The sequence below is a fragment of the Anolis sagrei genome, chromosome 5 (assembly GCF_037176765.1).
Source record: "Anolis sagrei isolate rAnoSag1 chromosome 5, rAnoSag1.mat, whole genome shotgun sequence".
NCBI lineage: Eukaryota > Metazoa > Chordata > Lepidosauria > Squamata > Dactyloidae > Anolis > Anolis sagrei.
This window is the reverse complement of record NC_090025.1, coordinates 65,924,500-65,936,733: the sequence shown is the minus strand read 5'-3', so window position 1 is coordinate 65,936,733 and position 12,234 is coordinate 65,924,500. Positions and strand designations below refer to the sequence as shown.

At 39.4% G+C, this 12,234-nt stretch overlaps 1 protein-coding gene across 1 annotated transcript; it reads left to right on the top strand.

The window, feature by feature from the left end:
• The first annotated feature begins 289 nt into the window (after positions 1 to 289).
• LOC132777244 (NACHT domain- and WD repeat-containing protein 1-like) lies at positions 290 to 11,280 on the top strand. Its single transcript, XM_060779604.2, has 6 exons — positions 290 to 422; positions 1,868 to 1,978; positions 3,556 to 3,714; positions 4,939 to 5,062; positions 7,745 to 7,957; positions 10,405 to 11,280. The coding sequence occupies exons 2-6, from the start codon at positions 1,869 to 1,871 to the stop codon at positions 11,278 to 11,280; spliced, it is 1,482 nt and encodes a 493-aa protein (XP_060635587.2). The 5' UTR covers positions 290 to 422; position 1,868.
• The last annotated feature ends 954 nt before the right edge of the window (positions 11,281 to 12,234 follow it).

The following is a 12,234-nucleotide window of genomic DNA, read 5'->3' as shown; positions in this document are numbered from 1 at the left end:
TTTCTGCTGGATCTGCAACACTATGCCATTGGACACTCTCTTGGCATCTCTTGGATATTCTGTTCCTCTAGATTCAGAAACCGAAATTGCTGTGTTACAAGACTGGGCAAAATGTGGCTCTCCAGTTGTGATTAGACTGCAGTCCTCATCACTTCTAGCCAGCAAAGACAAAGAGGGATACTAGAAATTTAATATCAGGAGAGGTGAAATTTAACATCCCCTGTCGTAGTAATTGCTGTTTCTTGCTTTGCTGGTACATATGTTATATGTTTATCTTTATAGTTGCGTCACACAAATATCTACAACAAGAATATTAACTGGGGAAGAGATGGAATCAGCCCCACGCACAACAGATCTCATGCCTATTATGTGGACTCTCTTTGCAGTGACTTTCAAAAAATTGTTGTCAACCACTTCAACAGGTCAGTTACATGACACTACGTACCACGATTTTTGTTCCTGGTTTATAAATGTCATTTCCTAATTGGTTCTATCTTTAAAATATGGAAAAAGTTTATTAAACTGCCAAAACTTTGTCTTTGTGGGAAGGACATCCTGCAGCATATTTTGCTATACAGTGTTCCTTCACTACTTCATGGTTCGCTGATTGCGGACTCGTTATCTCGCGGATTTAAAATAATATTAATTTAAAATATACATCATGGTAATTTTGCTGTTTAGTGGGGTTTTGCCGCTGCCGCTCTCCAAGGTGCTTTCCTTCCTCAGTCCTCCCTCCCTCCTTCCAGCCTTGAAGGGCCTTTCCTTCCTTTCCTTCACTTTATTTTAAGTTTATAAAGACTTAAAATAGTGTATAACTAGTAAAATAATGTATAAATATTAAAATAAATGGAGCATTCCTACATCACGGTTTTTCACTTATTAAGGGAGGTACTGGAACCTAACCCCAGCCATAAGTGAGGGAACACTGTAGATTTTTTAAATGACTATCTCATCGGGTCTCAACCAATTCAATATGTTTTGTGTCAGCCACAAAAACAAAGTTTCAGGAGTATAAAAACTACTTTCAAAGGAAGTACTGCACAATCACAAGGGGCTATGGTGGCACAGCGGGTTAAACCTCTGAGCTGCTGAACTTGCTGACCAAAAGATTGATGGTTTGATTCTGGAAGCAGGGTGTGCTCCTGCTGTTAGCCCCAGCTTCTGCCAACCTAGCAGTTCAAAAACATGCAAATGTGAGTAGATCAATAGGCACCGCTTCAGTGGGAAGGTAACGGCGCTCCATGCAGTCATGCCAGCCAAATGTCCTTGGAGGTGTCTATGGACAACGGGGGCTCTTCGGCTTAGAAATGGAGATGAGCACCAACCCTCAGAGTCAGATTCGACTAGACTTAATCTCAATGGGAAACCTTTACCTTTACTGTGCAATTAAACAGGAAAGAACACTTTCAAACCAGGAACAGAATTTTTTTTCAAATGTTGCTACATAGTGTAATTTATTGTTACAGGAACAGTAAAGAAGGAACATATACTATGATAACGGAATAAGTTCCATTAGACTTGCATGCTTAATGGTTTACTCAGGACACAATAGAGAATAGGAAAAATAAGGACATCCTTTCTTAACCTAATGCCTCAAAAGACTTTGAAATTGTGACTCCCATCATGTCTACAAAACACAGACAACCATGAGTACATCAGGGTGATGAAGCCCAGTGCATTTGGAAGGCACCATATTGTAAATTATTGGCTAAGGGAGTAGACCTGAAATAGATTGCTTTGTTTTGCTTCTTTTAACAAATTATGTGTTTATCTTGGAACTATAATTATATTTTTTAAAGTAAGATTTCCAACTCTGAGTGTATGTGATACTGAAATAAGAATGATTTCTTCATTCCTATTTGACCAGAATGATAAGTTCAAAAGATGTTCCAGACAGACTACATCGAAGAAGAAAGCAAGCATTTAAAAAACATAATGATGAAGAGATTCTGGAGCATGTGCAACATGGACAGGCCTTGTAAGTTTGATGATGTTCTTTCACTTCATTTGCATTAGTCATGCTTCATCACAGAGAATAGTGTATGTCAGGAATAGGTTTGTTTTGACTTCTCAGATATTTAGCCTAACGTAACCCACATAGTTATTGGAAAAGTATTGTAAGATCTGTAGTCCAAAAAACCTGGAAACCCCGTTTCCTTATCACTGTTACAGATGGAGACTTATCAGAAGATGGCATGTAATATATGGCCATCTGTTGGGCTGGATGGACATCTGTTGGGAGCATATGGAGAGAGAACATCTCTCCTGTTGTGCCAGCTCTACTGGCTGCCAGTCTGCTACCGAGCACAATTCAAAGTGCTGGCTTTAGCCTATGAAGCCCTAAACAGTTCCGACCCACCTCATCTGTCCAAAGATATCTCCCCCTATGAACCACTTCAGAGATAAAGATTGTCTTGGTGGGGACAGGAAACAGGGCCTTCTCAGTGGTGGCCCCTCAGGTCTGGAATTCCCTCCACAGTGACATTAGAACAGCCTTTCAGAATGAAAGTGGAAACTTGGCTTTGGAATCAAGCTTTCGGAAAGTAGTGCAATACAATAACAGATATGGAATATATGCAATTGACCATGGAACGACTTTGAACTACGATTACGGATGGCGTGGTTTTAATATTTGAATGTAATGTTTCAAAATGATAAATATGTATTAATTTAAATTACATTTTTAATTTTAATTTTAATGTTATTGGAAATGTATGTGTTTTTATTCTGCTATCATTTTATGTTGCGTTGGCTTATTGTCTACTTGTTATTATTTGCATTTTATTTTGATGTTATTATTTGTTTGTTGTATTTTACTTTGCTGTAATGCAATTTTTGGGCTTGGCCTCCTGTTAGCTGCCTTTGGGGAGATGGTGGCGGGGTATATTTAAAAATTATTATTATTATTATTATTATTATTATTATTATTAATTTTAAGGCATTGAATAATTGCCTATATATAAACCACCTTGAGTCCCCTTCGGGGTAGAAAAAGGTGGGGTATAAACAGGATAAATAAATAAATAAATGTGATGACCTCCATGAGACTCAGTTCCCAAAGCTCATGGCAACAAAGCCCAAAGCGCATGTGATAAGGTCCTAAGAACTTCTGTCTCCTTCAGCCTAACTAGGAGAACTTAGAAGCCCTCGGTGGTGCAGTGGGTTAAACCCTTGTGCCAGCAGGAATAAAGACCAACAAGTTGGAGGTTCGAATCCGGGGAGAACACAGATGAGCTCCCTCTGTCAGCTCCAGCTCCCCATGCGGGGACATGAGAGAAGCCTCCCACAAGGATGGTAAAACATCAAAACATATGGGCACCCCTGGGCAATGCCCTTGCAGACGGCCAATTCTCTCACACCAGAAGCGACTTGCAGTTTCTCAAGTCACTCCTGACACGAAAAAAAAAACCTGGGGAAGTTGACCATACAGGAGCTAGGAATTCCCAGAGAAAACATTTTAATAAATCTATGAACAATCAAATCTTTAAAAGTCAAACCTGCAAATGTGGAGGGCTGGCTGCCACCATGACTGTTTTGCTCTTCTGACTCCAACAGGGTTAAACGTCTCATAGGAAGAGAAATGATTTTGAATAAGCTGAGGAATCAACTTACACCTTTAAACAGAAGGTTAATTGTACTTTGTGGAGAGGCCGGATGTGGGAAAAGTGCCATCACTGCAAAGGCAGCTTCTTTGGCTTCTCACTGGATCTCTGGGTAAGGGCCTCTTACGCTTGTTGTTGAGAGGGAATTTATGGAGCAAATGCTTCAATCCTTGTAGTTGTACCTTATGAGGGCACATAGCCTCTGAAAAGGATCTTAACATTTGGGTAGGAATATCTGGAAGAACCGAGAAGCTGATCGTTCATGTAACTGTGCCGGCTTTAGCCTATAAAGTGCTGGCTTTTGCCTATAAAGCCCTAAACGGTTCCAGCCCAGCTTATCTATCCAAACGCATCTCTCCCTATGAACCTTCTAGCAAGTCTGAGGAGGCCCTGCTCTTGATCCCGCCTGCCTCACAGACGCGTCTGGCGGGGACAAGAGACAGGGCCTTCTCTGTGGTGGCCCCTCGGCTGTGGAACTCCCTGCCAAGGATATTAGATCGGCCCCCTCCCTCCTGACCTTTCGGAAAAGAGTGAAAACCTGGCTCTTTGAGCAAGCGTTTGGAGCTTCAGCATGACCAGATAAATTCAAATTGGAATATGAACAAGGAACGGCTAAGACAATGTAAACAGATGAGGAACTGAACACAGTTTTATAATTTTTTATTGCTTTTATGGTTTTTTCATGCATTATGATGTGATTTATTTGCTTTTAACTGATGTATGTATTTATATATGGCATCTAATTTGGTGCCGATTTGTACGCCGCCCTGAGTCGCCTTCGGGCTGAAATGGGCGGGATAAAGTGACATAAATAAATAAATAAATAAATAAATAAATAACTTGATCCCAACCATTATGCCTTCCTCCTCTAAAGAGGGCCAGAAAATGGAATTTAAATATTGTTGAGTGCCTTCGACTTATTTCCATTGTACAATGAGCCTAGGTTTTCTTAGCAAGAGGTGTTTAGAGTAGGATTGCTTTCGTTTTCCTCTAAGAATGCCATATAATGCAGATTGAACTGGATGACCTCAGTCTCCACTACCATATAATCCAATGTAAATTCAATGTAATTAATCTGCATTCTGAAACTGCATTATATGGCAGTGCAGATGAGTGCAACAAAAGGCACTCAGTGGGTTTCCATGCTCAAATGGGCATTTGAATCCTGGTCCCCAGAGTCATGGCCCAACTTTCGGACCACTAAACCACGCCAGATCTTTAAGTAAATATACCTTCACCTAGATGATGAATTACATGCCACATTTTTTTAAAAAAAACAATAACTATTTTTTGTGTAGCCTGAAAAAAGGAAACTATATTTTTTATTTCAATACAGTGATCTCAGAGTTATAACTCGATTTATTGGTGCCACGGGTGAAAGCAGAAACATCCGACTGCTGCTCTTGGGTCTTTGCTGCCAGATAGCTGATATTTACAACATCTCCATTAATTTATCCCAGGTAACAGTTAAGAATTGGCTTTTTTCTTGAGCTCAATAATAATAACTGATTAATCTTCATGGGTCCACATACATTTTTTTTGCATAACACTGAATACAGACAAAACAGGACAACCATTATGATGGTAATACTAATCAAATATATTGTCGAAGGTTTTCATGGCCACAATCACTGGGTTGTTGTAGTTTTTTCGGGCTGTATGGTCATGTTCTAGAAGCATTCTCTCCTGACGTTTCACTTGCATCTGTGGCAAGCATCCTCACAAACTCTGAGGATGCTTGCCACAGATGCAGGCGAAACGTCAGGAGAGAATGCTTCTAGAACATGGCCACACTGCCCATAATACCTACAACAACCCACTAATCAGATAATGAAGAAAAGTTATCAAAACATTCTCTTTTTCAGTGGTAGATCCATGTTGTCAGAAGCAACAGCGTTCACCATCATTCAGCATAGACAAATAAAGGAAATACTCATGCATTGTCATCAAAGCAGCCACTGTGTAAAAGTTACTTCTTTATACAACAAATTTAACAATTCCCCAGCCAGCATGGTTATGCAGCTTGGAGATTTTGGGAGTTGTCAATTCCTGTCTGATAATATTTGAGGTTGTCATACGTGCCTTTAAAAATACTATCCCCCCGAATAATACCTTACTAATATTCTTCAAACCATTTCTTCAATGTATCTGCTGCTTTTTTTTTACTCAGCTGACATTTTGTTTCCGTATCTTGCTTCTTAATTGTGATAATTAATTCCAACACTGTCTAAAATTTTACTGTGATTATTTCAAAATTGTAATGCACAAACAAACTTGGAATAAACCCAAAACTTACAGGTGCAGGAAAAATCTTAAGAAGGTTGTCTGCTTCCATACTTCAAATGCCCTTTTAATAGAAGCTAGGATACTCCCACCCTGGTGTCATTTTCAAACAAACCTTAAATTGGACATACAGAGCAAGCCTAGATTATTGCCTAATTATTGAGGAAGAATGGGTAGGAGGAGTTTTTTTTTTTTTTTTTTGCTCAGTGTTCTACTATTTTAATCATCATCATCATCATCATCATCTCTGGCACAAGCCAGTAAAGGTGGTCCCAGTGGTGATCGGCACACTGGGTGCAGTGCCTAAAGACCTTGGCTTGCACTTAAACACAATCAGCGCTGACAAAATTACCAGCTGCAAAAGGCCACCTTACTGGGATCTGCACACATTATTCACTGATACATCACACAGTCCTAAACACTTGGGAAGTGTCCGACTTGTGATCCAATACAACAGCCAGCAGAGTGATCTTGTCTGCTGTGGACTCATCTTGTTGCGTTAATAATAATAATAATAATAATAATAATAATAATAATAATAATAATATCTTACCCACCTCTCCTAGAGGCTCTGAGTGGGTTACAACATAATAAAAACACATAAACATTGTAAAAATTCTATAAATACATATATTAAAATGTATTTCTATAAAATTACATATTAAAACCTCTTTCTATAAAATACATATTAAAATTGTTGGAAATAGCAAACTTCTTCAAGTCTCCACTAGATATTTGTTATGTATATCATTCAGATTGGTTACTGTATTGTATATGTGTGTATTGGTACGCAGTTTTCCTTAACTCTATGTTGTGGGAGGGGCTGCAGACCATGTGATCAGATCTGGGATTGTTCAGAACTCAGACTGCACTTTAGAAACAGTATTCTTTCAGATGCCAGTAGAAACAGTACAGTTTAGAAGTTAGTAGAAACTAAATGCTTTGGAGAACAGAGACTCTATTAGACTCTCAGACCAGAGAGATGCTTTGGGCCATTGATTGTAAGAAAGATGCCCTGTGTTATCTGCACAGAGAAACTACTTCAAATTCTATCTGTAACTGGACTGATAAGCAATGTACCTGTATGCTGCATACATGAAGTTTGTAAGTAAACCAACTATGCTGCTTTTAAAGAAGTCTGCTTATTTTTTTCTCTTGAAAGCATAATTAAAACTAAGATGTTTTCAGGGAGAGTAGATGTTTTTGGGCAACTGAAAAAACACTTCTGAAGCTCTCCAATATATATGTTTTTGTGCATTGGCATATCTTTGTCCCTAACAGTTCAAAGAGGTATCTCGGTATATCAGTTTAACAGCTGAGAAACTTAATTGCCTTGCATGAATACTTGTGGATATTTACCACTAAGGAGAAGTTTGACTCAAGTGAGTTTTTAACTCTGTTCAGAGAGATTCCTGATTTTCCCAAAAGGTTATAGAATTATTCTTCTAACCACCCCCCCCCCCCCCCCAAAGAAAAGAACAGAGATTAAACAAAAGACACAAGTTTAAAATACATGCTAAAAACTGCCTGGCTAGGCCTGCCTGAAGAGAGATCTTTAGTTAATTGATGATATTGAAATAGTGTTGTTAAAAACAATAGAATAATACAAGGATAACTGAATGAATAGAATATTTACAGATGGAAAAACCCTTAAAGGCTGTGTATGAAGAGTATATTTTGGCATCTGTATCCATAAATACTATGTTTCTGAATGTTGTATGGATATGTCAAATCCTGCATAATACTGAATCTTATTAAATCCCATACAGTTATGATGGAAGACTACAACATTAATAATAGTCTAATTATAAGGTACCTAGGATTTGCTAAAATGTTTTTTGTTTTGTTTTTTTAAAAAGGATTTTAAAGGCTTGGTGGAAGAGTTTGCGTCCTTGTTGGAGTTTGCTACACAAGATAAGCCACTTTTAATATGCCTAGATGGTTTGGATGAATTAACAGAGGAATATGATTCAGATATTTCTTGGATACCTGTGGAATTACCAAAGAATGTGTATTTTATTGCTTCCACCTGTACAACTGGATCAGCTTCTTTATGCTTAAAAAAGCTGGAGGTAAGAGTATCTCAATCAGTTGACACTTTCTCAGTGTGACCTTCTATGATATAGTCTTAATAGAGTTATGTTTTTCATTAACTATCCAAGGCTCATCCAAAGCTTTCCTCCTTTGTCTAAATCAGTGGTTCTCAACCTGTGGCCCCCCAGATGTTTTGGTCTTCAATTCCCAGAAATCCTAACAGCTGGTAAACTGGCTGGGATTTCTGGGAGGTGTAGGTGAAACACCTGGGGACTCACAGGTTGAGAACCACTGATCTAAATATAAATGGCTTTGTTTAGTGTCCTAGCACAAAAAATATCCTCACAGTTGGATATTTTCAAAATTTTCTCCCTTAAAATGATACAGGAAAAAAAGTACCCATATATTCCGGCATATAAGACGACTGGGCATATAAGACGACCCCCAACGTTTCCAGTTAAGAGTTTGGGATATACTCGCTGTATAAGACTACCCCTCTACCAACACACACCAAATACAAATTTTAAAAGCATCAGATTTGATTTCAATATGGTAATTTTCCTATTACTGTACCTTCTTCTCTGCCTTTCAGATCTCGCACATGCGCACCTGTACTGCTTCACTGCAGTCTTCAGGAGCGAGATCTGAGAGGCAGAGGAGGAGGTACAGTAATAGGATACAAGGGCGGGCATGACAGGTAAAAGAGACATGTTTTTCTGGGCCCAGAGCCACTCTTCTTTTTTCCATATCCCAGGCGCCCCAGACGTCTGCAGCTTGCTCTGCCCTTCACCGCATTAAGTCCACGAATCCTGATGAATGGATTTTCTTCTACCCTACTTGTACAGCATTGCCCTTAATGCTTTTATATAGTCATTGCATACGGCAGGGACGTGGCCACTGCCATTTTTTAGCTCCCCCGACAATATGCAGCAACCACAGATTCTCCAATCCAGATTGGAAGTTTCGGCACCCACTCTATAAGATGACTCCCGGCGTATAAGACTACTCCCGCATATAAGATGACTCCCATACATAAGGCTTGTTGTTGTTGTTCATTCGTTCAGTCGTCTCCGACTCTTCGTGACCTCATGGACCAGTCCACGCCAGAGCTCCCTGTCGGCCGTCACCACCCCCAGCTCCTTCAAGGTCAGTCCTGTCACTTCAAGGATGCCATCCATCCATCTTGCCCTTGGTCGGCCCCTCTTCCTTTTGCCTTCCACTTTCCCCAGCATAATTGTCTTCTCTAGGCTTTGCTGTCTCCTCATGATGTGGCCAAAGTACTTCAACTTTGTCTGTAGTATCCTTCCCTCCAATGAGCAGCCGGGCTTTATTTCCTGGAGGATGGACTGGTTGGATCTTCTCGCAGTCCAAGGCACTCTCAGAACTTTCCTCCAACACCACAGCTCAAAAGCATCGATCTTCCTTCGCTCAGCCTTCCCTAAGGTCCAGCTCTCACATCCGTAGGTGACTACAGGGAAGACCATGGCTTTGACTAGGCGGATCTTTGTTGCCAGTCCGATGTCTCCACTCTTTACTATTTTATCGAGACTGGACATTGCTCTCCTCCCAAGAAGTAAGCGTCTTCTGATTTCCTGGCCACAGTCTGCGTCTGCAGTAATCTTTGCACCTAGAAATACATAAGGCTACTCCAGTGTATAAGACATCTCCTGCGTATAAGACATCTCCCATGTATAAGATGACCCCTGACTTTTGAGAAGATTTTCTTGAGTTAAAAAGTAGTGCTATACACCAGAATATACGGTACTTGTTTTGGTGAGCTGAAAGCATCTAGCTGTCTAGTCTAATAATACACATATTCACATATGTGTGAAGTAGAAAGTAGATCATGGTAGCAGAATTCTGCATCCTGGTATCTGAAAGAATGGCCAGTTCATATCAATGAGGGGCAGATCAAGGTACCTAAAGCAGCGGTTGGATGTAATATTTTACATGCAATTATGCTATTTTTAAGACAATTCTTTTCTGAGTAATGGACATAATAGCATTCCTTTTACAAAATAACATGAGAGTATAATATATTCCAAATACTGAGCAATTTAACTATCGTATATACTTGTGTATAGGTTGACCTCATGTATATGTTGAAAGCAGGTTTTGGATTTTGATATAACCTGTGGATAAATCGAGAGTCATTCTGCAGAGAGGAGAAAGCTGCAGTGCTGACTCAATTCTGACCACCACCATTTTCCCATGCAGGCATTCAAAAGGTCAGAAGTGGCACCACAGCAGAGATGTTGTTTCTTTTAGGTTCCCCAGGACATACTAAGCTATCATATTTTGCCACTTATTATATAGAAGAGAATGGTTCCTTTTCTGATAAGAGTTAAGGTTGACTAAAATTTGTAGATGTATAAATGAGTATATAGGGTTGGTTTGTCTTGTATTTGTTTAGCAAAAGTGATACCAACTAATTTTTTAATGATCAGACTTGGAAACAATCTGATAAACAGGATTTTTTTTCCAGAAAATAACTGTGATGGAGAATATTCTACAAATACCACCTTTAACATCTCAAGAAATCAATGAAATTATCCATTCTTGGTTAGAAAGGGATCAACGAAGACTCTCCAAAGATCAGTATGATCTCTTAATGGAGTCGTGTACAGCCTGCCCACTACCACTTTACACACACTGTGCGTATAAGGAATCTTGTTTATGGACGTCTTTCAGCCCAGAGACAGATGTGTATCTTCCTCAAAACATACCTGAGATGTATTCTCGGATCCTCGGCAGAATGGAAAAATCCCATGGAGAACAGGTTATGAAAAGGATGGGAGCTTATGTGACACTTTCAAGAAATGGCATATCTCAGGAAGAGCTACTTGACCTGATGTCCAAAGATGATGCAGTAATGCAAGAAGTAACTAAATTCCAAAAGGTTTCAATTCCAGCTTTTCCTCTTGTATTATGGTTGAAGCTTTTGGATGATCTTGGAGAGCACCTAAGAGAACAAAGAACAGACAACACTTATGTTTTTGCTTGGGCTCATACATCTCTAAAACATGTGTGCATAGAGAGGTATCTTAAAGCACAGGAGTCCCAGATATCAGTTCATGATACCTTTGCAAACTACTATTTGGGTAGAACTTCACATGAAGGCAGCAAACTGTGTACATCTCAGCCTCTGGCCTGGGTCTTGGAAAAAGAAGCCAAGATCAACTACTTATTTAATATTCGTAAGCTCTTTGGAACTCCATATCACCTCATCAAATCAAAGAATGTTATTGTTCTAATCAGAGAGTGTCTATTTAATTATGAATTCCTCTTGCACAAATCTTGGGCATCATCTGTAGTTTGTGTTGAAGAGGATCTCAGAGCAGCTATCAATGCAGACAGGTGAGTTTATAGTGGTAGAAATGAAATTATTGTTGTTCATATATGTATTTTACATAATATTTTATGATGATGTGTTTTTAACCATGTTGTGCCATGAGGAGAGATGGTAAAGAAATATAACAATAACAACAACAATTGAACTGGAAAAGTCTAAACTATCGCAAACATGCATACAGACTGCTAATTTCACAGTCCTATCATTCATTTTAGCCCCCCCCCCCCCCCCGGTAGCACAGCGGGTTAAACTGCTGAGCTGTTGAACTTGCTTACTGAAAGTTTGGCGGTTCAAATCCGGGAGCGGGGTGAGCTCCCAGTGTTAGCCCCAGCTTCTGCCAACCTAGCAGTTCGAAAACATGCAAATGTGAGTGAAACAATAGGTACCGCTTTGGCGGGAAGCTAACGGCACTCCATGCAGTCATGTGAGCCACATGACCTAGGAGGTGTCTACGGACAACACCAGCAATGGAGATGAGCACTACCCCGCAAAGTCGGACACGACTAGACTTAATGTCAAGGGGAAACCTTTACCTTTACCTTTTTATCATTCATTTTATGAGATAATAGTTTGTAATGCTTTTAAGAATTCACCTCAAAACAATGTTATAGTTAGATAATATACCGATGGAAAACCTCTGGACCTCCAAACCCAATCTGCACCAGGTAGTATGATAGTTATGTAGTCTAATATTCTCTGGATGGCAATCGATTGCTCACCTTTGACTTCCAAAACTCAACTTAACATGTATGACATTCACATTCCTGTGAATTTGTGTCCATTCTGCTCACCATCTTACCATGTCTTTCAAATAATTAGTTGTTGTCCTACCCTGTTTTGAAATTTCTTGAGACCAGAGCATTAAAAGTTGCATTTTTTTCAGTGGGATTCTGGAAGCTGTATTCTACATAAGTGACATTTTTCAGCTACTCACTGAGATACATCAAATATTGTAATGATTAG

What these genes read in the sequence shown, in the direction of transcription:
- LOC132777244 (XM_060779604.2), top strand. Translation starts at nt 1,869, where the DNA reads ATGATAAGTTCAAAAGATGTTCCAGACAGACTACATCGAAGAAGAAAG. An exon ending in GTGCAACATGGACAGGCCTT is followed by an intron (nt 1,979 to 3,555) that starts GTAAGTTTGATG and finishes TGACTCCAACAG; the next exon opens with GGTTAAACGTCTCATAGGAA. An exon ending in TATGCTTAAAAAAGCTGGAG is followed by an intron (nt 7,958 to 10,404) that starts GTAAGAGTATCT and finishes TTTTTTTTCCAG; the next exon opens with AAAATAACTGTGATGGAGAA.